This window comes from Aquarana catesbeiana, linkage group LG12 (genome assembly GCF_042186555.1).
Source record: "Aquarana catesbeiana isolate 2022-GZ linkage group LG12, ASM4218655v1, whole genome shotgun sequence".
NCBI classification, from domain to species: Eukaryota; Metazoa; Chordata; class Amphibia; order Anura; family Ranidae; genus Aquarana; species Aquarana catesbeiana.
In genome coordinates this window covers 236305556-236330238 of record NC_133335.1, presented here as the reverse complement: position 1 = coordinate 236330238, position 24683 = coordinate 236305556, and the positions used below count along the sequence as shown (strand labels likewise).

Sequence of the window (24683 nt, the reverse complement as noted above, 5' to 3'; positions counted from 1 at the left end):
ATCCATACCAGACCTAAGGGCCTGGTATGCCCAGCGACAGGACTCGCAAGGTGTCAATCTCGCCGATAAAAGCGGCGAGATTGACTTCCTTTTCTAGTCCCGTCGTACCCGAGTCACGTTCAAAATGAACGGACTTGGCCATGTGTGGGCAAGTCCGTCCATTCTGAAAGTCCGCCGTAACTCCGGTGAAAGTCTGTCGGAAAGACGGGCGGACTTAGCCTGCCAGAAAGTCCGGTCGTGTGTAGGCAAGTCCGTCCGTTCAGGTAGTCCGCCGGAAAGTCCGGCGGAAAGACCGTTGGACCAAGTCTGCTGGAAAGTCTGATCATGTGTACGAGGCATAAGAAAAACTTGGTCTGACGGCAGCGAGAGAAGCTCCCAGGTAGATGCTTCACATATGTCCCATGGAAACAATAGAACTACTTTATTGGAAGTTTTGTAAAAACGAATTGTTACCAGTTTGTTGCCAACCCACCAGATTGAAATTTACTGACACAACACCCAAAATTTGCAAAAAAGTGCAAATTAGTAGTTAGGCTACAAACATATACAATATGCAATTAGCAATATGATTTAAGGTAGATAATAAGGCAAAAAAACATATTTCTTATTTTATTTTCGATATAGTAAGTAAGTAGCTCGGGGACAAGACTCGGGAGGGCAAGAAATTAGAATGGGCGGCACACACACATGAATATTGACTCTCACAGTGACACTGACAGCCGTGTGCAACACATCCCCTCATTAGTCACAGTGACAGTCTCTCTCCAAGCCAAGTGGACCCTTCAGTCCACTCCAGTCTAAACAGCACTGACGGTCCCGGTCCCAGCCTGCCTTGCTCGCATAGCACATAGACATGTGCATTCGTTTTCGTCCATATGCATTTTCGTCCGAATTTCAGGTATTTTCGTTATCGTTTTAACAAACGATAGCGAAAGTGCAAAATTCGAAAAACGAAAGATCCGACATAAGCAAATTCTTTATTTTAGTTTTTGTTGCTACAACAGTTCGATATAGATAGGAGATTCGACATGATGATGACAATAACAACCTGTGTCCATCAAACCTGTGGTCAAATGTGCCTAACCTTAACTCTATTAGTCCAAGATTATTCTACATAGAGAGAAAAGATTCGACATAGAGAGAAAAGATTCGACATAGAGAGAAAAGATTCGACATGGAGAGAAAAGATTCGACGTAGGGGAGAAAAGATTCAACATAGAGAGAAAAGATTTGACATAGAGAGAAAAGATTTGACATGGAGAGAAAAGATTAGACGTAGGGGAGAAAAAATTCGACGTAGGGGAGAAAAGATAAATAAAAATAATGATGATGATGAATGTTATTGGCTGATTGTAACCAAAGAGGAGGAGCAGTAAAATAGCTAGAACTAAGTACACACGTGCTTTGGCTTATGGTGTCTGTTGAAAGTTCTAAGAAGATTTGACGGAGCAGGTAAACTATACGGCGTCGTACAGTTTAGCTGCTCCGTCGAATCTTCTTTGAACATTCGACAGACACCATAAGCCTTCAATGACAGATTCGACCTTAATTTGGATTTTCGGACGAATGCAATTTTTAACGAAAAACGAAATAGATAAAAACGAATTTCGGGAGTAACTAAATACATTTGTTTTTCGTACGAAAACGAAATTCCAAAACAAAATATTTCAGTGTGCACATGTCTAGCGCAGACCCGTACACGAGGGCCTGCCTGCTCTGCTTGGCTCAATTTTACCGCCTCCACCAGGGCCGCCTGATCACACTGTAGAAGGCACTCGGAAGGTCTCAGCCGGCCCCCGGACCAAGCCGAGCGTCGCAGCCATATTTTTTACTGGCAACCTTCCACTTTTACTGGCATTTACTGGCAGGAGAAAATTGCCTGTTTTTTACTGGCTACCAGTGAAAATACTGACGGTTTGGCAACACTGATTGTTACTATTCCCATGAACTCAATTCCTCTATAATTGGGTTTGTCTGGCAGCTATAATTGTGAGGCCAAAAGCAATAAAAAATAAGGGTAAGTATGTATAGGTGTGTGTGGGTGCTTTTAAAACTCAACTCTTCCTGGGGAATAGGCATACGGTAAATAATTGATCAGGAGTAGAAAAAAATAATATTTACCAATGGTAACCATCAGCTTCGTTCAGAGCTTTCCCATACAGTTTCTGAACTTCATAATTGTTTGATGAGCTTCCAGATGTAATTGCTGGCTGTGTTATTTGAGGTGGTGGTGGGATTGGGAAGGGGGGGGGGTAAGGGGTACATATGTCATTGTCAATGGCCAGAGACTAACCTTCCCTTTACAAGAACTGGAACTGTTTTTCTTGGGTTCAAATAGACAAGGGGCCCCTCAGGGCTTACGGAATAAAATGTTTAGTGGCTGTACCACGAGAACCACTTTGAATCAAATCTAAGACTAAAATGAATTGATTAAAAATCTACAGGGCTTTTTTTTTTGGTCAGAACATGGCGGTACTCAGTACTGCCACCTATGGTATTGCAATGTGCTCACCGACTTGTCGCTGCTAAACACAAAAGCCAGTAGAGCAAGTGTTTTGCACTACTAGCTTCCTCTACCGGCTTCTGTGTTTACCAGGAACAGCGGCAGCGCACATCTGCCAATGGCTCAGGCACAGAACCCTCCCTGCCCCTATGACACAGAGGAGGAGCAGTGCCACGCAGCACTGAGGACTTCGTCATTGCACTCTCAGGTAAGTACTAGCTGCTTTTCTGAGCCGTGTACTGTGGGGAAGTGGGTGGAGCTCAGTACAGGGGGAAGAGTTGGGGGGAGCAGGGCAGCCATCAGAAATTTTGGAGCACCTTACACAGCTTCAGGCTTGGGCCCCAGGGGTCTGACCACCAACATTACCCAGGGCCCTGCCTACTGGCCGCCCCACCAAATCTGACAGCCGCATATGTTCAGCAAAGACACAGCCCAATCCAGCAAAGAGACGGCCCAATCCAGCAGAGACACCCCCATACATTCAGCAAAGAGACATCCCTATATAGCAAAGAGATAGACTAATCTAACAAAGAGACATCCCCATATAGCAAAGAGACAGCCCAATTCAGCAAAGAGACATTCCCATATATTCAGCAAAGAGACATCCCTATGCAGCAAAGAGATAGCTCAATACAGCAGAGGCATCCCCATATATATTCAGCAAAGAGACATCCCAATGCAGCAAAGAAACATCCCCATCCAGCAAAGAGACAGCCCAATCCAACAAAGAGACATCCCAATTCAGTAGAGATATCCCCATTTATTCAGCAAAGGGGCATTCGCATATAACATGGAGGCATCCCCCATATAGCAAAGAGAAAGATAAAGCCCAATCCAACAAAGAGACAGTCACAGCAAAGGCCCATCCTGGCAACATCCAGCCAACCGGGCCGCAGTTTGGAGACCATGCCTTGTACAAATTGTTCCTTCACCTATCTGTCACTATTACCCTTCCTGGGCTTTCCTACGGGACCCATTTTCTACCACGTATCTCTGCTGCTCTGTCTTGGCAGTGCCAGTGCATATTCTGGAATGGATTCCCCACTCTGCTTTCCGCATATGGAGTGAGCCCTAAGGTCACCCATCGCTGCCGTTTGGCTATACACAACATCAAAGCAGTTAGCTACCTTGTCTGGGTAATTCTGGTCTTCTGCCCCCCCCCCACCCAGCCTTCTCACTATAATAGTGTCCTCGGGATATCAGGAGAACACCAGGCACACCCCATTGAACCCTCTGATGAAGAAGTTCTTCTTGGTCTATGGCTTGTTGAACAAGGGGAGAGAGAGAGGTCAGTGTGACTGTGCCCGGGACTGACAGGCACTCTCACCGGACAAGGTTTACCTTACCGAGCTGGCCAATTACCACACAGGCTGCAGACATAACACTCACCCCCATCACCTGAGTAATAGTCAAATCCACTTATCAACTATTTGCGGTCAGCGTGGGCTCAAAGGGCAGCTGCTTTGGGCAGCACAACAATGAGTGGGCTTAGGGCAGCTGCCCCTTTTGCCCCATGTTAAAGACCCTTGTCTGACAAAGCCAATCCTGCTCCGTGACACCAGTTCTAACAGGATGGATAATTTAGATCCCTTTCACACTGGGGCTGTCCATACGTTAGCGTTAAAGCACCGCTCATTTTAGCGGCGCTTTAGCGCTGTTTAAGTAGGGCTTTTCGGCCGCTAGCGGACGAAAAAGGGGTTAAAATAGCCCGTGTTGCGGCGCATTTTAGGCGCTTCGGAAGCGCTGCCTATTTATTGCAAAGGGCAGGGGCGTTTTGGGAGCTCCAAACTGCCCCAAAGATGCTGCTTGCAGGACTTTTTCTAACGTCCCGCAAACGCGCCGCCCCAGTGTGAAAGCACTCGGGCTTTCACATTCGGGCGGCATGGGGGGCAGTTTTCAGACGCTATTTCTAGCGCTATAATGCCTGAAAACTGCCTCAGTGTGAAAGGGGTCTTAATGATTAGATAGAGAGCAAATGTAACTTGCAGTTCATTAAACAGGTGAAAAGTTAAAATCGAAAATGCAAAACAGATTTGGCAAAGAGCATGCATACACTGCAGAATAATATGAAACAAATTATGAAAGCTGCACAAACATGGACTATTTACAGCAAAGTCTCTGTGACTCAGTAAGGGTAACATAGTCCCCTCAGGACTCAGGACACATCCGAAAATGGATTATATGGAAAGGTTTTTCCCCCGATGGAGCTTTAAACCAGCAATGTACGAGATCAAGGAGATTTTGGTCTATTTAAAATATAGAGAATAGTTTATTAAAAAATGTCCAATATAATGGTTTAGTTATTTACGATATGTACAATAAAAAAATCTGATTCAATAACACAATTCATATTCCGCAATGCAATACAAAACATATTTGCGCACATCATTACATTATGTTGTATATTATACGAGCCCCGACACGTTTCGACCTTAGTGCGGTCTCTTCAGGGGGACAATTGGATCTAAAAAATATTACATATATTCAGAATTAATAAACTAATAAATAATAATAAATAAAGTATTTATTAAACTACTCTCTATATGTTAAATAGACCAAAATCTCCTTGATCTCGTACTTTGCTGTTTTAAAGCCCCATCGGGGAAAAACCTTTCCATATAGTGGATCTGAAAAAAGCCTCTTATAGGTAGGAACCCAAGGCCCCTTTGAAGTGGTTGTAAACCCTTTACAACCACTTTAAACTACAGGCAAGCCTATAATTAGGCTTACCTGTAGCTGCACCGGATATCTCCTAAACCTGCACTGCACTGACAAAATGTGGAAAATTTCAAGGGGTATGAATACTTTTGAAGGCACTGTAAATACATCGGTCAGTTAGAATTACAAAAAAAAAAAAGCGAACGTCATGCAAAACTACAAAAGATAAAGAGAACTGAGATTTATGGCTGCAAAAAAAAAATGGGAAGTAGAATACTGAGAATCCAATCTGTATGGTCAGCATAATACTGTTTTCCTGATATTGTCTAGACCAGTGTTTCTCAACCTTTTTCCAGTCGGGGCGCCCTTAAAAAGAATTTTCAGTCTTGAGGCACCCCAGTCCAAGGCTTAGTTCACGTTAATGTGTGTGTCGCAGAACATGCGCAAAATCGCACTCGTTCCTGACACACAGACAAATGCTCTGCTCTTTAGGGGTGCCATTAGTTCTTGATGGTACCCCACACATTGAAAAATGTGGGGTGCTTTTGGTGCAGTGCAATTTTTTAAAAAAAGGTCGTGGACTCCTTTCCCTGCATTTTTGTGGGTAGGGAAGCCCACTAAAATGAATGGGCTGCCCTACACGCAGCACGCAGCCACACAGATGTGAACCAAGGGCTTGTTCACATGTCAGGTTGGAGGGGTGGTAAAACCACATGGTTAAGCTATTTTTACCACCCCAACTTCTCCCCCTTTAGCTGTAGAGGCAGCAGCTGGGGGTGTACACATGCTGTGGCTGCAGCTGGAGGTATACCCAGAGTGTATGGGGCTGCACTGCAACTACCCTGCAACTGTGTGCATTGCACGGTTGTGGTGTAGTGATGCTGCATTAAACAGGTAGTGAGGAGGCAACATAATGCCTCTTTACCGCCTGTCAAATGCCTCTGAAAATCGATCTGTGCATGGGTTGCTTTTCAGCAGAGAAGCAGTCCTTGCTGCTATCACAAACAAGCCTTACAAAAGCAGTTCTGATGGTACACACACACATACAGACACATACACCTGCACAGACACATACACACATACAGACACGTGTACACACACATACAGACACGTACACACACATACAGACACATGCAGACACACATACACACACACATACAGACACATACACACACATACAGACACATGCCCACACACATACAGATACATACACACACAGACACACACACACACACACACATACAGACACATGCACACACACATACAGACACATACACATATACACACACACATGCAGACACATGCCCACACACATACATACACATGCACTCACACATACAGACATATGCACTCACACATACAGACACATACACACATGCACACACACACATACAGACACATGCCCACACACATACAGACACATGCACTCACACATACAGACATATGCACTCACACATACAGACACATGCGCACACACACACACACACACACACACATACAGACACATACACACACGTGTACAAACACATACAGACACATGCCCACACACATACAGACACATGCACACACACACACACACACATACAGACACATGCCCACACACATACAGACACATGCATACACACATACAGACACATGCCCACACACATACAGACACATGCACACACAGACACATGCATACACACACACATACAGACACATGCCCACACACATACAGACACATGCACACACACATACAGACATGTGCACACACACACACAGACATATACACACACACATACAGACACATGCCCACACAAATACAAACACATGCACATGCACACACACACATAGAGACACATGCCCACACACATACAGACACATGCACACACACATACAGACACATGCACACACACATACAGATACTTACACACATACAGACACATACACATACAGACACATGCCCACACACATACAGACACATGCACACACAGACACATGCACACACATACAGACACATGCCCACACACATACAGACACATGCAAACACACACACACACACACACACATACAGACACGTGCACACACACATACAGACACATACACACATACAGACACATACACACACGTGCCCACACACATACAGACACATGCACACACACATACAGACACACACATACAGACACACACACACATACAGACACATTAAAAAAAAAGTGCGGAAACTTTTTGAAGAACCCTCGTATATTCTGTGTGCACATATACAGTTTATATATAATCTCATATGTATAATATAAATTAATTCAGTTATATAATCTCATCATGAATTTTTTATAATGAAGCAAGTAGAGAGATGAGCGAGTAACAGAACTATGTCTGGTCAATAAAAAATATGTAGATATGTATGTAAATACCATTTAAATGAATAAAGTTGATTAATAAATAAATAAATAAATAAAACATTAAAAAACATTAAACATTAAAAACATTTTAATATATTATAAATGTAAGTATGTAAATATTTCCGTGTGTATACTTTAAATTAGATCAGTTAATTTATACATAAATAAGTTAAATTAAAGTTAAATTAAATAAATATATTATTTGATTTAAATCAATTATAAATGTATGTAAATATGTCAGAGGGATGATTTTCTGAAGGAGTAGTGCATGTTCACGTTCAGATGAATGACCATGTTGGGAAGTGAATCTTATTGAATGAGATGAAGCAAAGTAAAATTCTTCTTTGTAAAAAATACCCTATCCTAAGCATGAAAAAAACAAAAACAAAACATTGATTATTGGATGCATATTTGTAAATGCTCAGTATGTAAGTTTAGGGACATGCGCCCGCACCCACACAGATGTCAAACTGGGAGCAGTGGTTCCAGCCTAATTGATATCAATGGGACTGCCTGCACGGCGATATGTAAGTGGACTGCCCCTTTAAACTTGTAGAAGGAATCATTTCCTCTTCTAATACTAATAAGCAGAGATGACGATTGGAAGGTGGATGTGGCTGAAGAAAAAAAAAAAGGAAGTGGAAAAAAAGATCGTCACCAACATCTGGAATTTATCAGAGAGATGATGTTAAAATGTTAAAGCTTTCAGTAGAGTCACATCAACTGGACATCTGTCTCAGGCTAAAGACCATCCGAATACAGAGGTATCTATTTTTTACCTATCTATCTATCTATCTATCAATCTATCTATCTATCTATCTATCTATCTATCTATCTATCTATCTATCTATCTATCTACCCATCCATTCATCCATCTATCCATCTCTCTCTTGTCTATCTATCTATGGTTTGTCCATCATTATAGAAGACCCAGGGCCCAGACCATTGTCTTGTGGAAACAATGTAATTCAAATGTATTACATTGATACATTTGGCATTTTAACAGCAAAGAGGAAATTGCTAGAGTCTTTATTTATTTATTTATTTTTAGGATATATTTATACCATTTTGATTATTTTTATGCAAAGAAGCTGATTAACATACAGTATGACATACTGTTCATTAATCCCAGCCAAACTCACTTATGTAACCCTCTAGACATCCAAACCTCTGTAAATTTTCAGACGTCGCATTATTTACACATAACAAACATTCTTGGAGTAGATAATCCCGACTCTCCCACAGTCTCTCCACCTTCTTCTTCATTCCTTCTCTATAAGGCTGGGGGAGCTGAAGGGACCAAGACCATGAGTGAAATCATGTTCAAAATTCTCCATCCATCTACCCATCCACCTGTCTATACATCCAACCATCTATCCATCCATCTATCTATTCATCCATCCATCTATCCATCCATCTATCTATTCATCCATCCATCTATCCATCCATCTATCTATTCATCCATCCATCTATCCATCCATCTATCTATTCATCCATCCATCTATCCATCCATCTATCTATTCATCCATCCATCTATCCATCCATCTATCTATTCATCCATCCATCTATCCATCCATCTATCTATTCATCCATCCATCTATCCATCCATCTATCTATTCATCCATCCATCTATTCATCCATCTATCTATTCATCCATCCATCTATTCATCCATCTATCTATTCATCCATCCATCTATCCATCCATCTTTCTGTCGTCTATCTCTCTATGGTTTGTTCATCATTACAGAAGACCCCAGACCACTGTCTTGTGGAAACAATGTGATTCAAATGTATTACATTGATATGTTTAGCATTTTAACAGCAAAGAGGAAATTGCTAGAGTCTTGATTTATTTATTTTTAGGATATATTTATACCATTTTGATTATTTTTATGCAAAGAAGCTGATTAACATACAGTATGACATACCGCTCATTAACACACAATTCTAAACTTTTTTGGCTCTATACACCACCACAATGGATTTGAAATGAAACGAACAAGATGTGCTTTAACTGCAGACTTTCAGCTTTAATTAGAGGGTATTTACATCCAAATCAGGTGAACGGTGTAGGAATTACAACAGTTTGTATATGTGCCTCCCACTTTTTAAGGGACCAAAAGTAATGGGACAGATTAACAATCATCCATCAAACTTTCACTTTTTAGTACTTGGTTGTAAATCCTTTGCAGTCAATTACAGCCTGAAGTCTGGAACGCATAGACATCACCAGACGCTGGGTTTCATCCCTGGTGATGCTCTGCCAGGCCTCTACTGCAACTGTCTTCAGTTCCTGCTTGTTCTTGGGGCATTTTCCCTTCAGTTTTGTCTTCAGCAAGTGAAATGCATGCTCAATCCGATTCAGGTCAGGTGATTGACTTGGCCATTGCATAACATTCTACTTCTTTCCCTTAAAAAATTCTTTGGTTGCTTTCGCAGTATGCTTCGGGTCATTGTCCATCTGCACTGTGAAGCGCCGTCCAATGAGTTCTGAAGCATTTTGCTGAATATGAGCAGATAATATTGTCCGAAACACTTCAGAATTCATCCTGCTGCTTTTGTCAGCAGTCACATCATCAATAAGTACAAGAGAACCAGTTCCATTGGCAGCCATACATGCCCACGCCATGACACTACCACCACCATGCTTCAATGATGAAGTGGTATGCTTTGAATCATGAGCAGTTCCTTTCCTTCTCCATACTCTTCTCTTCCCATCACTCTGGTACAAGTTGATCTTGGTCTCATCTGTCCATAGGATGTTGTTCCAGAACTGTGAAGGCTTTTTTAGATGTTGTTTTGTAAACTCTAATCTGGTCTTCCTGTTTTTGAGGCTCACCAATGGTTTACATCTTGTGGTGAACCCTCTGTATTCACTCTGGTGAAGTCTTCTCTTGATTGTTGACTTTGACACACATACACCTACCTCCTGGAGAGTGTTCTTGATCTGGCCAACTGTTGTGAAGGGTGTTTTCTTCACCAGGGAAAGAATTCTTTGGTCATCCACCACAGTTGTTTTCCGTGGTCTTCCGGGTCTTTTGGTGTTGCTGAGCTCACCGGTGCATTCTTTCTTTTTAAGGTTGTTCCAAACAGTTGTTTTGGCCACTCCTAATGTTTTTGCTATCTCTCTGATGGGTTTGTTCTGTTTTTTTCAGCCTAATGATGGCTTGCTTCACTGATAGTGACAGCTCTTTGGATCTCATATTGCGAGTTGACAGCAACAGATTCCAAATGCAAATAGCACACTTGAAATGAACTCTGGACCTTTTATCTGCTCCTTGTAAATGGGATAATAAGGGAATAACACACACCTGGTCATGGAACAGCTGAGCAGCCATTTGTCCCATTACTTTTGGTCAATTAAAAAGTGGGAGGCACATATACAAACTGTTGTAATTCCTACACCGTTCACCTGATTTGGATGTAAATACCCTCAAATTAAAGCTGAAAGTCTGCAGTTAAAGCACATCTTGTTCGTTTCATTTCAAATCCATTGTGGTGGTGTATAGAGCCAAAAAGATTACAATTGTGTCGATGTCCCAATATTTATGGACCTGACTCTATCTATCTATCTATCTATCTATCTATCTATCTATCTATCTATCTATCTATCTATCTATCTATCTATCTATCTATCTATCTATCTATCTATCTATCTATCTGGAACTCACTGCTGCATAAGATGGTATTAACCTTTTATAAATTTTATAAATTGTGATTATTTGAATTGGAGAGATGTCCTTGGCCAAATAAATTAATAAATGTCATATATACAGTATATATGTATATTGTTTGAATAAAGTTGTGGCGAAAGTTTACTTTGTATCGTAACTGTTTATTGCGCTTAGTAAATAAAGTGAAGCTGTTATGGTTGAAGAAAGAAAAGGAATGTAGGAAAAATATCCGGAACAGCATGCGATGAGATTAGAGAGACAAAAGCTTCCAGTTGTGTCGCATCAACGGACCATCTGTCTAAGGCGGGGGTCTCAAACTGGCGGCCCTCCAGCTGTTGCAAAACTACAAGTCCCATGAGGCATTGCAAGGCTGACAGTTACAAGCATGACTCCCACAGGCAGAGGCATGATGGGACTTGTAGTCTCGCAACAGCTGGAGGTCCGCCAGTTTGAGACCCCTGGTCTAAGGATAAAGACTTTCTGAACATCTAGTAATGATCTGCATTTCCTAACCTCTATTAATATCTATCTATCTATCTATCTATCTATCTATCTATCTATCTATCTATCTATCTATCTATCTATCTATCTATCTATCTATCTATCTGTAAATCATCTATCCATTAAGTTACCTATCTGTCTATCATCTATGTATAGTCCATTTTTCTATCTGTATTTCCCTCTGGCGGCCCCTTTAAGCCACTTGGCAGGATGTTGCACCCCACAGCAGAGTGTCAGAAATACAAGCGTAGGAGCCAGAGAGACTTAGCAGCCAGTATCCTGTATAGAGGGGCTCTGGGGCAGCTGCAGTGCTATGCTGTCAAGATCCATAAGAAAGACTTGTAGTGAGAGTTGTAATGAGCCCAGGCAAGGGAGCTGCTGGGGGACCACATGTGTGCTGTGCTTCATGCAGGGGGACTCCTGAGAAAGGTAGATTTGCTGTGCACCTACAGAGGGCTTTGCTGCTGAGAACCATGTGGGTGCTATGCCTATGCTGTGCTGGGGTAAGTGTGCCCCCCAGCACACCACATGATCCTAAGCTGCGTTTCTCCTGCACAGTGTGTTGCTGGCTGTTCTTTCAGGATACAGTGTCCTGTGGCCACATGAGGCCAAGCGAGCCGTCATCCAAGATGGTATTGTGTTTAGGGACTCTGCCAGAGGTACTGGAGCAGTGAGAGTCCTAGAAGTAACCTTTAAATGTTTGCTGTCTCTGCCCCCTAGCTGTCAAGAAGTTCTGCCTAGTGGGGACTGCGCTTTCCCTCTCCTGCGGATTGTAAATTCCCACACTGGAGAAAGAGCGCACCAACGTGAAGAGAGGGCCCCAACGCCAGCAGAGTTGTTAGCCAAATGTTCAGTGGTTAGGAAGGGCACTAAAAACGCAATACTATTATTTGTATTGTTACTTGCACTGCCTTTGTGTTATGTCCCTAGCACTACACATCTATCTATCTATCTATCTATCTATCTATCTATCTATCTATCTATCTATCTATCTATCTATCTATCTATCTATCTATCTATCTATCTATCTATCTATCTATCTATCTATCTATCTATCTATCTATTTATCTATCTATCTATCTATCTATCTATCTATCTATCTATCTATCTATCTATCTATCTATCTATCTATCTCCTTTTGACGCCCTCTGTAGAAGTCCGTGATGAAGAAACCGGTCAGGGCGTGACCTACACGACGACCCAGAAGTGATGCTTGCACTCCACTGTCCACTACCACCTACCAGGAAGATAGTGTGGTGTCTGCAGGGAAACACACATCCTATCCTGGATGGCTAGACATGGTGACAGCTCCCTCTGGGCTTATTTATCTGCTTGTTTTAATGTGTTACAATGTACGTAGTTAGGATTAAGGGGACCGCTGCTGTACAGGGGATTTTTTTACATTAATAAACAGGATTACGCTATGTTGGTGTTACTCTTGTGTTTTATGGTTATATATGGAGCCCCTTTACCAGTGGATGATGAGGACTTATGCCCCGTACACACGGTCGGACTTTGTTCGGACATTCCGACAACAAAATCCATGGATTTTTTTCCGACGGATGTTGGCTCAAACTTGTCTTGCACACACACGGTCACACAAAGTTGTCGGAAAATCCGATCATTCTGAACGCGGTGACGTAAAACACGTACGTCGGGACTATAAACGGGGCAGTAGCCAATAGCTTTCATCTCTTTATTTATTCTGAGAATGCGTGGCACTTTGTGCGTCGGATTTGTGTACACACGATCGGAAATTCCGACAACGGATTTTGTTGTCAGAAAATTTTATATCCTGCTCTCAAACTTTGTGTGTCGGAAAATTCGATGCAAAATGTGTGATGGAGCCCACACACGGTCGGAATTTCCGACAACAAGGTCCTATCACACATTTTCCGACAGAAAATCCGACCGTGTGTGTACGGGGCATAAGTATTGAAGTGGATGCTGAATACCTTACTCAATGCTCTTTTATTAGCGGCTTCTGGTGAGTTTTGACCCCCTGGGGGAGTGTGCATCACGTGGTGGAACACGTTTTCTTTCTGGTGAAAGGTGCAACGCTTGGACATCAGTGATTCTACACCTATAAAAGCCTTGAACTGTCTTCATTATTACCTTCTACATAGAGACTCACATTTGTGCTTTTGGCCACATGCTGTGACACATTTTTTTGTGGCTTTTAATTTTAGCGCTGTTTTGAGTATTTAATGATCCAGCGTTTGATTGCTAGACTTTTATACTACTGTATTTATGCCATTTTCTTCCTTTTTAAACAGCTGCTTTTTACTTTTGAATATTTTGAGGATTATATTTTTAAGTGTTTATTCATTTATTTCAAACTGCACATAGAACTGTGGGATTGATCTGGCGCCGAGCGTGTATGTTATAGGCCACATTATACGCACTTTTTATTCTGCATATATATATCTATCTTTCTATAGAGTAACAATTACATGACAGCGGAGCAGCCGTCCTGCATCTCCAGTTCCTTATCAACGAGGGTGCCTTGGTCACTGCATGTGCCGATGAGACTCTTCACTGAGACAGAGGAGGCCAGCTGTTCTACATTCCCTTAAACTTAACAAAGAAAGCATTTATATTTTTATATGTACTACGTGTATCCACTCATCGGTCTGAACGGTTAATGAGGTGGTTTGAAGAGCTTTGAGCGTGCTTTATACTACATGCTTTCCATGATCCTCTGTAACGGGGGGGGGATCACGGTCATCTGGTAAGAAGTGATTTCTTCTAATCTGGTGGTGGATTCAGCACAATTTTTTTCTAACAACGTTTGGAGACGCCATCGCACATATGGATGGACTTCATTGATTACGTTTTGAGCACTGGTGGACTTTATATTGATTTTATTGTTGGAGTTTATAGGTTTACTCAACTAATTTTTGAACACTGGTGGATTTTACATTCATTTAAAATCCATCTAATCAATTATTATGGTTTATATACATCTTTTGAGCACTGGTGTATTTCATATTGGTTTAAGAATTCATATTAGGCATGTGCAATTCGTTTCGTTCCGAATTAGTTTTTTAACGAATTTCGACAAATATCCGAATTAACGAAAACCCGTTTAACGAATTTTTCCGAATATTCGTAAATTCGATAAAATTGGACATTCCTAAATTCGGGCATTCGTACATTAGTAAATTAGTGAATTCGTAAATTTGTAAATTTGTAAATTAGAAAATTCGGAAATCTGAAATAAAAGTTACCCTGTTTCCCCGAAAATAAGACCTAGCGTGATTGTCGGTGATGGCTGCAATATAAGCCCTACCCCCCAAATAAGTCCTAGTTAAAGTCCTTGTAGGTCTTATTTTCAGGGTAGGGCTTATTTTCGGGGAAACAGGGTAGGGCTTATTTGGGGGGTAGGGCTTATATTGCAGCCATCACTGACAATCACGCTAGGTCTTATTTTCGGGGAAACAGGGTAACTAATAATAATTTAACTATTAGTAATTACTAGTAACTTTTAAATTATAGGTATTGTAATTTTCTTTCAAATTTGGCTGTTAGTGAACGTAACACATACAAATTTATCTGAAGTTATGAATGATCCGAAAAAACGGAATGGAACGTAATGAATTAATAATAATAAATAACAATAATAATAATAACAACATTTTAATATTATTATTTATTATTAATTTGTTCCGTTCCATTTGTTTAGATGCAGCATTCGTTTTGGATAATTCGTAACTTCGGATAAATTCGTATTTGTTACGTTCACTGACAGTCAAATTTGAAAGCAAATTACAATACCTATAATTTAATAGTTACTATTTCAGATTTTTGAATTTTCGGGTTTTTGGATTTTCAAACTTCGAATTTACAAATTTCCGAATTTTCTAATTTACAAATGTACGAATTTACGAATTTACGAATGTACGAATTTACGAATGTACGAATTTACGAATGTAGAAATGTAAAAATGTACGAATGTACGAATTTACGAATGTACGAATTTATGAATGTAGAAATGTAAAAATGTACGAATGTACGAATGAACGAATGTTCGAATTTATGAATGAACGCATTTACGAATTTACGAATCGCGATCATAACAAATGACCCGAAAAACGAAAAAAATAATAAACGAATGAAACGAAATGGAAATGAACGAATTTTTTGGCTGTGCACATGTCTAATTCATATAATCAATTTTTATGTACGATTCAAAGGTTTGGCGCGATTCTATTTTTCTTTTAATGTAATCTATTTAGAGGCGTGCAGTAGGGATAAGTGAACTGGGCAAAGTTTGGTTTGCAAGAGGTTTAGGGAACCCAGCAAAAAAGTTCGCTAAACGCGAACATAGCGCCAAACATGGTAAGTAGAGATAGGAGGGGATTATAACGGTGCCGATAGATAAAAGTAAACAATAGATACTAAAAATAACAATTTACTTTATTTACATATATATAGAAAAAAGACAAACACATATGGTGTACATACATATGAAAGATATAGCAGATGCGGTACATATGGTGAAAAAATTAGGACGAATACAGGCCTAGGAGTTATAGGCCAATGATACAGGTAATCAACTCCTACATTTGATTAAATTGATTACCTGTATCATTGGCCTATAACTCCTAGGCCTGTATTCGTCCTAATTTTTTCACCATATGTACCGCATCTGCTATATCTTTTATATGTATGTACACCATATGTGTTTGTCTTTTTTCTATATATATGTAAATAAAGTAAATTGTTTTTTTTTTAGTATTTATTGTTTACTTTCATCTATTGGCACCGTTATAATCCCCTCCTATCTCTACTTACCATTTTTACCAAATTGGGATGAGGTGCCGTATCTGTTGAGGATTTCCTAGCCACACCCCTAGCCATAGCGCCAAACACTACTGAAGCCTATGAGCACCAAATCTTGTTTCTTTTCTTGCCTTTTTGAAGGACGGTTAGCTAGGTACTGCCATGAATGGGGGGGGGGGCATGTTCCAATGCAAAAAGGATAAAAGTGGGGACAGGGTCTTTTTGTGTTTACAAACAGCGGTTGAAAATTTGTCATTTAGAAGAGGTAGCACTACCACCTCTAAATGACATATCCCTGGCCAGCTTCTGTTTGTAAACATAGGGGATCTGTCATTTAGCTGCGGTATCACTACTTCGGAGGGGATCCTGAGTGACATGATTGGTGGATTGGTCAATGACATCATCCAGATCCCCATCAGCTTGTGTACATAAGGAACTCAGGGCGGAGCTATAATTTATGACAGGTGTTGCAGCAGGTGAACAGCATGAAGGGAACCCATGTCAACAGGTCATCGTTCATGTAGGCAGAAGGAAGATATTTGGTGGTCCTCCTATTCTAAAGTAGGTTTCTAAACTCTTATGTCACCCCCTGCCGTTCCCCATATCTCCTTTGGGGAAAGCATGTCGGGATGAGGCCCTTGCTCCCATCAACATGTTGAGGGCATGTTGCCTGTTGTGTTCAGGGCAAGGTTGAGGGTACATGGCCTGGTATGGTTCAGAAGGGGGCACATGCTTACTGCTTACCACCCTTCCTGGCCAGCCAGGTTGCACGTCTGCATAAACTTCTCATAAATCTAATGTGAAGCCCACGCTGTTTATCTAAAAGTTTTTTTTAATTGCTGTGCTAGCCCTTTAACCACTTCACCCCCCCCCGGAAGATTTTACCCCCTTCCTGACCAGAGCACTTTTTGCGATTCGGCACTCCGTCGCTTTAACTGACAATTGCGCGGCCGTGCGACGTTGCTCCCAAACAAAATTGACCTCCTTTTTTTTCCCCCACAAATAGAGCTTTCTTTTGGTGGTGTTTGATCGCCTCTGCGGTTTTTGTTTTTTGCGTTATAAACAAAAAAAGAGCGACAATTTTGAAAAAAACGCAATATTTTTTACTTTTTGCTATGATAAATATCCCCCAAAAATATATCAAAAAATATTTTTTTACTCAGTTTAGGCCGATACGTATTCTTCTACATATTTTTGGTAAAAAAAATTGCAATAAGCGTATATTGATTGGTTTGCGCAAAGTTTATAGCGTCTACAAAATAGGGGATAGTTTTATGGCATTTTTATTTTTTATTTTTTTTATTAGTAATGGCGGCGATCTGCGATTTTTATTGGGACTGCAACATTATGGCGGACAGGTCAGACACTTTTGACACTATTTTGGGACCACTGTCATATATACAGCGATCAGTGCTATAAAAATGCACTGATTACTGTGTAAATGACACTGGCAGGGAAGGGGTTAAACACTAGGGGGCGGTGAAGGGGTTAAGTGTGTCCTAGGGAGTGATTCTAATTGTGGGGGGGGAGGGGCTACACCTCACATGACAGTGATCATTGCTCTCGATGACAGAGAGCAGTGATCTCTGTCCTGTCACTAGGCAGAACGTGGAGATGCTTTGTTTACAAAAGCATCTCCCCGTTCTACCTCTCCGTGACACGAATGCGGGCACCCGGCGGACATCTATTCCACGTTTCCCGCGGTCACGGGGACCGCGGCAGGCGTGCGCCTGCAGCACCGCTTCTTAAAGGGGACATACCTGTACGCCCTTTTACCCACCAGTGCCATTTTGCTGATGTATATCGGCGTGTGCTGGTCAGGAATCGGTTAAGGAAAATGTTTGTTGTGGGGTTTCCCCAAAAAAAATTTTAAAAGCCAGGCATGAAGTTTGGCTAACTAGAAAACAGGGAAACCAACGGTTGCTGTCATACCGGGCCACATGCCCTCAACATTGGGAGAGTACCGTACAAGAGGGGGTCAGTAAAGACCCCTCCGTTTGCAAGGCACCTAGCTTCCAGTTTTGATAAAGACAAGGGCCTCCTCCTTATGTCTTGCCCACCCAAAGAGGTGCGGGGTTCTACTGGGGGGTAAACTTATCGAAATCTGGAAGCCCCCTTAGAATAAGATATTCATCCCTCTGTGTGAAGGAGTACCCTTTGCTACTCATTCACCAAAAACAGCAATAAAAACACTCGCACCATTGAAAAAGCTCTTTATAAAAAAAAAAAGAAAAACAATAAAATTCCATGATGTAAATCCAACGTCATCCAGGGATGTAGATAGGGTTGCCACCTTTTCTTCAAGTCAAACCCGAACACTTTGGCGTCACACAGCAATTTTTTTTCATAGTATGCCTAGGTGAACAATTCATAGATGTTGCTATTAAATAACATTTCTAATCATATGAAGTTAATCACAAGAGTCCCCCTTTACATCAGAGTCCACAGAGTTCCCCTTTTACATCTGAATCTGCAGAGTTCCCCTTTTACATCTGAACTCAGAGTTCCTTTTCACTGTAAGGGGGGACTCTGCAGACTCTGATGTAAGGGAGAACTCTGGGGACATGAGGGATGCTCTGGTGTACGAAGAGGACTTTGATGTAAAGGGGAGCACTGTGGCCTCTGGTGTAAAGGGGAGCTCTGATGTAATGAGTGCTCTGAGAACCCTGATTTACCTTAAAAACTTAAAAACGTAAAAACTTAGAGGCAGGAGAGAGAGAAGGGGGGAGGGGAAGACTTAGTCCGGTCTGAATAATGTATCCAGGTCTCAGACAGTCTGAAACCCGGACGCATGATTCCAAACCCGAACTGTCCGGGTGAATCCCGAACAGGTGGCAACCCTAGATGTAGATCAGCGTTATGACCTGCCACCGTGACTGGGCGATTTTTCACCCTCCTCTCCTCCGACGGCAAATGACAGATCCCCATTTGTTTCTGTATGTAAACAAGACAGTGTGACTCCAGGATGACGTCATTGACCAAATATGCTCATGATCAGATTTGGTCAATGACACCTCCAGAATCCCTGTTGGCTTGTTTACAAAGAGAAGCGGCCAAGGATCTGTCACGTCAATGAGCACCATTAATGCTACCACCGCTAAATGACAGACGTCTGGCTGTTTGGGCACAAACATCAGCCAAGAGGTTTGGGTGGGCCAACCGGCCAAACTGAACCATCAACAGGCAGAGTTCACACAAATATTCAACCTCAACCTGAAGCTTATTAGAAGGTCCTCACATTTTTCTGCACTCTATGTGTCTGCATAGTAATAATTAAAAACATATTATCAACAAACTGAAAACAAAACCGTAATAAGATAAAAAGCCTGAAAATAATCAGGATGTGCCCCCAAAATGAATACTGACCATCTTGTATCAAATCTATCCAGCTTGCTTTTTGTCAGTTGGTCTATCAATCTATCTACACTCACCAGGCCACTTTATTAGGTACACCTGTTCAATTGCTTGGTAACACAAATTGCTGATCAGCCAATCACATGGCAGCTCAATTCATTTAGGAATCTAGATGTGGTCAAGACGAATTGCTGAAGTTCAAACCGAGCATCAGAATGGGGGGGAAGAAAGGGGATTTAAGTGACTTTAATGTGGTGTGGTGGTCGGTGTCAGGCGATCTGGTCTGAGAATTTCAAAAACTGCTGATCTACTTATATTTTCACACACAACCATCTCTATGTACAGAGAATGGTGGGAAAAGAGAAAATATCTCTGAGCCTTTTACTGAGGATAGTATCTAAGTTGAAGCTGTGTGAATGTGGTTCAGGAAAAACGCAGGAGGAACAAAAAAGACATTCAACAGCATATGATCAAAGACACGACATTACCAACCATGTACAGTACAAAGCCCCCAACTGAGTCACATCGAAGGATAAAGACTCCGAACACAGAGGTACAGTCAATGGGTTCTCCTGCATTTCCGAACCTCTATTAATTATATTGCTCTATTTTTATACCAGTTGTCTATCTATCTATCTATCTATCTATCTATCTATCTATCTATCTATCTATCTATCTATCTATCTATCTATCTATCTATCTACAGTATCTATCTACAGTATCTATCTACAGTATCTATCTATCTATCTATCTATCTATCTATCTATCTATCTATCTATCTATCTATCTATCTATCTATCTATCTATCTATCTACAGTATCTATCTACAGTATCTATCTACAGTATCTATCTATCTATCTATCTATCTATCTATCTATCTATCTATCTATCTATCTATCTATCTATCTATCTATCTATCTATCTATCTATCTATCTATCTATCTATCGTATCTATCTATCTATCTATCTATCTATCTATCTATCTATCTATCTATCTATCTATCTATCTATCTATCTATCTATCTCTTGTAGTCCTATAAATACATGTTCTGTTTCTCTGTTTCTCCCTTGTTGTTGCACAGGCTGGGTTCACATCTATGCAAATTTGATGGAAGGAGATTGTGACCGGCTCTCTATGGAGCCGGTTCCCATATCTCTGCTGCGGCTCCGGTGCGAGGGGTCCTGTGCATCTTTTGGTTTCAGGCCTGAATTCAGCTCAAAATTCGGGCTGAAATAGGACCTGAAACGGTGAACGGGGATGCACCGGACCCCTGCTGTGAGCCGCATGCGGCAATAGTGTGAACCAAGCCTAAGGTGTTACCAAAATCTCATCTGCTGCTTAAAACATCTCACCCTTTTTAGGGCTCACGTTTCCACTGAATGTACAGGTGGCACAAAGGGTCCACAATCCCACCCATAGATGACAGTTTGCTCAGGCCTTGGAAGAACCCACAGCACACATTACCAGAGTTCAGACCAGATCAGGATAATAGGCCCCATAAATATACCCCCCCCATGTCTCTGGTCAGTGGTATCCTGTCTGCTGGGAGTAGTAGTCCTTCTGCTGGCCCTAATACCCCTGTCCAATAGGGAACCAGCCCAAAGCGACAAACCCTAGTCCCTCCACTCAGATTTAAAATTTTAATTCTCAGAACATCTTTTTTGTTCTTGCACGTTATCCTCAAACTGCTACACAAACTGTTCCTCCTGCAGTCGCTCTTGACAGCCTGGTCACATCAGATTGCATGTTTCCTTCTTGAAGGGGATTTGTTTGGATGGATGTTATTCTGGATTGCAACAGCTATCTGTGTTAAGATCCGGAAAAGCTTATGGAAATTTAGGCTTCATCTCAGGCTATTGAACCCACTTCTAGAGTGAATTTACAGTCCCGGTCTCCTATAGTAACAGCTCATGTTCTCAAATCTTTTTCATCTATCCCTCAAGATGTCCATCCCAGACCTTTTGCACTCTTTTCTATGAGCCAAAAGCTCTGGAGCCGGAAGACTTGACTGGTTGTTCTATAGATGAGGACTGGACTGATTGTTCTAAGGATGAAGACTGGACTTATTGTTCTAAGGATGAAGACTGGGCTGATTGTTCTATAGATGAGGACTGGACTGATTGTTCTATAGATGAGGACTGGACTGATTGTTCTAAGGATGAAGACTGGACTTATTGTTCTAAGGATGAAGACTGGATTGATTGTTCTAAGGATGAAGACTGGACTGATTGTTCTAAGGATGAAGACTGGACTTGTTGTTCTATAGATGAAGACTGGACTAATTGTTCTAAGGATGAAGACTGGACTGATTGTTGTAAGGATGAAGACTGGACTGATTGTTCTAAGGATGAAGACTGGACTTGTTGTTCTATAGATGAACACTGGACTAATTGTTCTAAGGATGAAGACTGGATTTATTGTTCTAAGGATGAAGACTGGACTGATTGTTCTAAGGATTAAGACTGGACTGATTGTTCTAAGGATTAAGACTGGACTGATTGTTCTATAGATGAGGACTGGACTGATTGTTCTAAGGATTAAGACTGGACTGATTGTTCTATAGATGAGGACTGGACTGATTGTTCTAAGGATTAAGACTGGACTGATTGCTCTAAAGATGAAGACTGGACTAATTGTTCTATAGATGAATACTGGACTGATTGTTCTAATGCCCTGTACACACGATCGGACATTGATCGGACATTCTGACAACAAAATCCATGGATTTTTTCCGACAGATGCTGACTCAAACTTGTCTTGCATACACACGGTCGCACAAAGTTGTCGGAAAATCTGATCGTTCTGAACGTGGTGACATAAAACACGTACTTCGGGACTATAAATGGGGCTGTAGCCAATAGCTTTTGTCTCTTAATTTTTTCTGATCATGTGTGGCACTTTGTGCGTCGGATTTTATGACACACGATCAGAATTTAACCGATCGTATTTTGTTGTTGGAAAATTTTATATCCTGCTCTCAAACTTTGTGTGTCGGAAATTCCGAAGGAAAAAGTCTGATGGAGCCCACACACGATCGGAATTTCCGACTACACAATCTGATCGCACTTTTTCCGTCGGAAAATCCGGCCGTGTGTATAGGGCATTAGGATGAAGACTGGACTGATTGTTCTATAGATGAGGACTGGACTGATCATTCTAAGGATAAGGACTGGACTGATTGTTCTGAGGATGAAGACTGGACTGATTGTTCTAAGGAAGAGGACTGGACTGATTGTTCTATAGATGAGGACTAGACTGATTGTTCTAAGGACAAGAATTGGACTGATTGTTCTGAGGACGAGTCCTGGACTGATTGTTCTAAGGATGAGGACTTGACTGATTGTTCTAAGGACAAGGATTGGACTGATTGTTCTGAGGATGAGTCCTGGACTGATTGTTCTAAGGATGAGGACTGGACTGATTGTTCTAAGGACAAGGATTGGAATGATTGTTCTGAGGACGAGTCCTGGACTGATTGTTCTATAAATGAGGACTGGACTGATTGTTCTAAGGACAAGGATTGGACTGATTGTTCTGAGGATGAGTCCTGGACTGATTGTTCTAAGGATGAGGACTGGACTGATTGTTCTAAGGACAAGGATTGGAATGATTGTTCTGAGGACGAGTCCTGGACTGATTGTTCTATAAATGAGGACTGGACTGATTGTTCTAACGACGAGGACTGGACTAATTGTTCTAATGATGAGGACTGGACTGATTGTTCTATAGATAAGGACTGGATTGCTTGTTCTGAGAATGAACACTGGACTAATTTTTCTATAGATGAGGGCAGATAGAGAGATAGAGATAGAGGAAGAGCACTGAACTGACTGTACTATAGAAGAGGACTGGACTGATTGTTCTAAGGATGAGGACTTAACTGATTGTTCATAGAATGAGAACTATATTGACTGTTCTGTGGATGAAACTGAATATGATAGTTCTTGGCATCCCAGGTATCAGGCAGAGAGAATTGATTCTGAAGACCGGAATGAAAGCTCTAAGGATGAGGCTTAACATGACAGTTGTAGATATTCCACTGCTTGTGCTTGGGACTCTTCCTTATTTCTGAATTCCAATTTCAATGTAGTGCTTCTGTCTCCACTTCTAAAATGATGTATCAGTCTTGTGACTCTAATGACCGTGCACACGGTCGGATTTTCTGAGGGAAAATGTTCAATGGGAGCTTTTTGTCTGAAATTCCGACCGTGTGTAGGCTCCATCGGACATTTTCCATCGGAATTTCTGTCACACAAAATTTGAGATCTGGATCTCAAATTTTCCGACAACAAAATCCGTTGTCGTAAATTCCGATTGCGTGTACACAATTCCGACGCACAAAGTTCCACGCATGCTCGGAATCAAGCAGAAGAGCCGCACTGGCTATTGAACTTCATTTTTCTCGGCTCGTCGTACGTGTTGTACGTCACCGCGCTCTTAACGTTCTGAATTTCCGACAAGATTTGTGTGACCGTGTGTATGCAAGACAAGTTTGAGGCAACATCCGTCGGAGAAATCCATGGATTTTGTTGTCGGAATGTCCGATCGTGTGTACGGGGCATAAGACTGTTACCCACACCAAGCGTCTTAAACCCAAGTGCTAAAACCTTGTGGAAAAACCTATGTGCAAAATGGATTGATCCCCTACTAACCTTGCAGTTTCTGTATAAAATCTGCCAAAATCCATGTCTGTGGTCTTTAACTGTGAAGACCTAGCACCCACAAAGAAATGCCCCAGGCCTGCCCCTAAGGCCCAGAACTCCAAGCCATCTTCTTTTGTGTCTGACACTGTCCCCTCCGGCTCCAGGGTTGTCTCTTCCGACTTT

General features: G+C 41.5%; 1 protein-coding gene across 3 annotated transcripts in view; it reads left to right on the top strand.

Annotated features, from left to right (window-relative positions):
* LOC141113683 (uncharacterized) overlaps positions 1 to 24683 on the top strand; it is a 104077-nt gene that overhangs the window by 48782 nt on the left and 30612 nt on the right. The window contains exon 1 of one of the 3 annotated variants that reach the window (XM_073606937.1): positions 8164 to 8306. The exons of 1 other annotated variant lie outside the window; for it this stretch is intronic. Coding sequence is in view for 1 of the 2 variants with exons in the window: in XM_073606936.1 (XP_073463037.1) it covers positions 20323 to 20409 (87 nt within the window). In the remaining variant the exon portion in view is untranslated. Of the gene's footprint in view, positions 1 to 8163; positions 8307 to 20280; positions 20410 to 24683 lie in introns of those variants that run through there. One more of the 3 variants, XM_073606936.1, reaches the window with a different exon arrangement.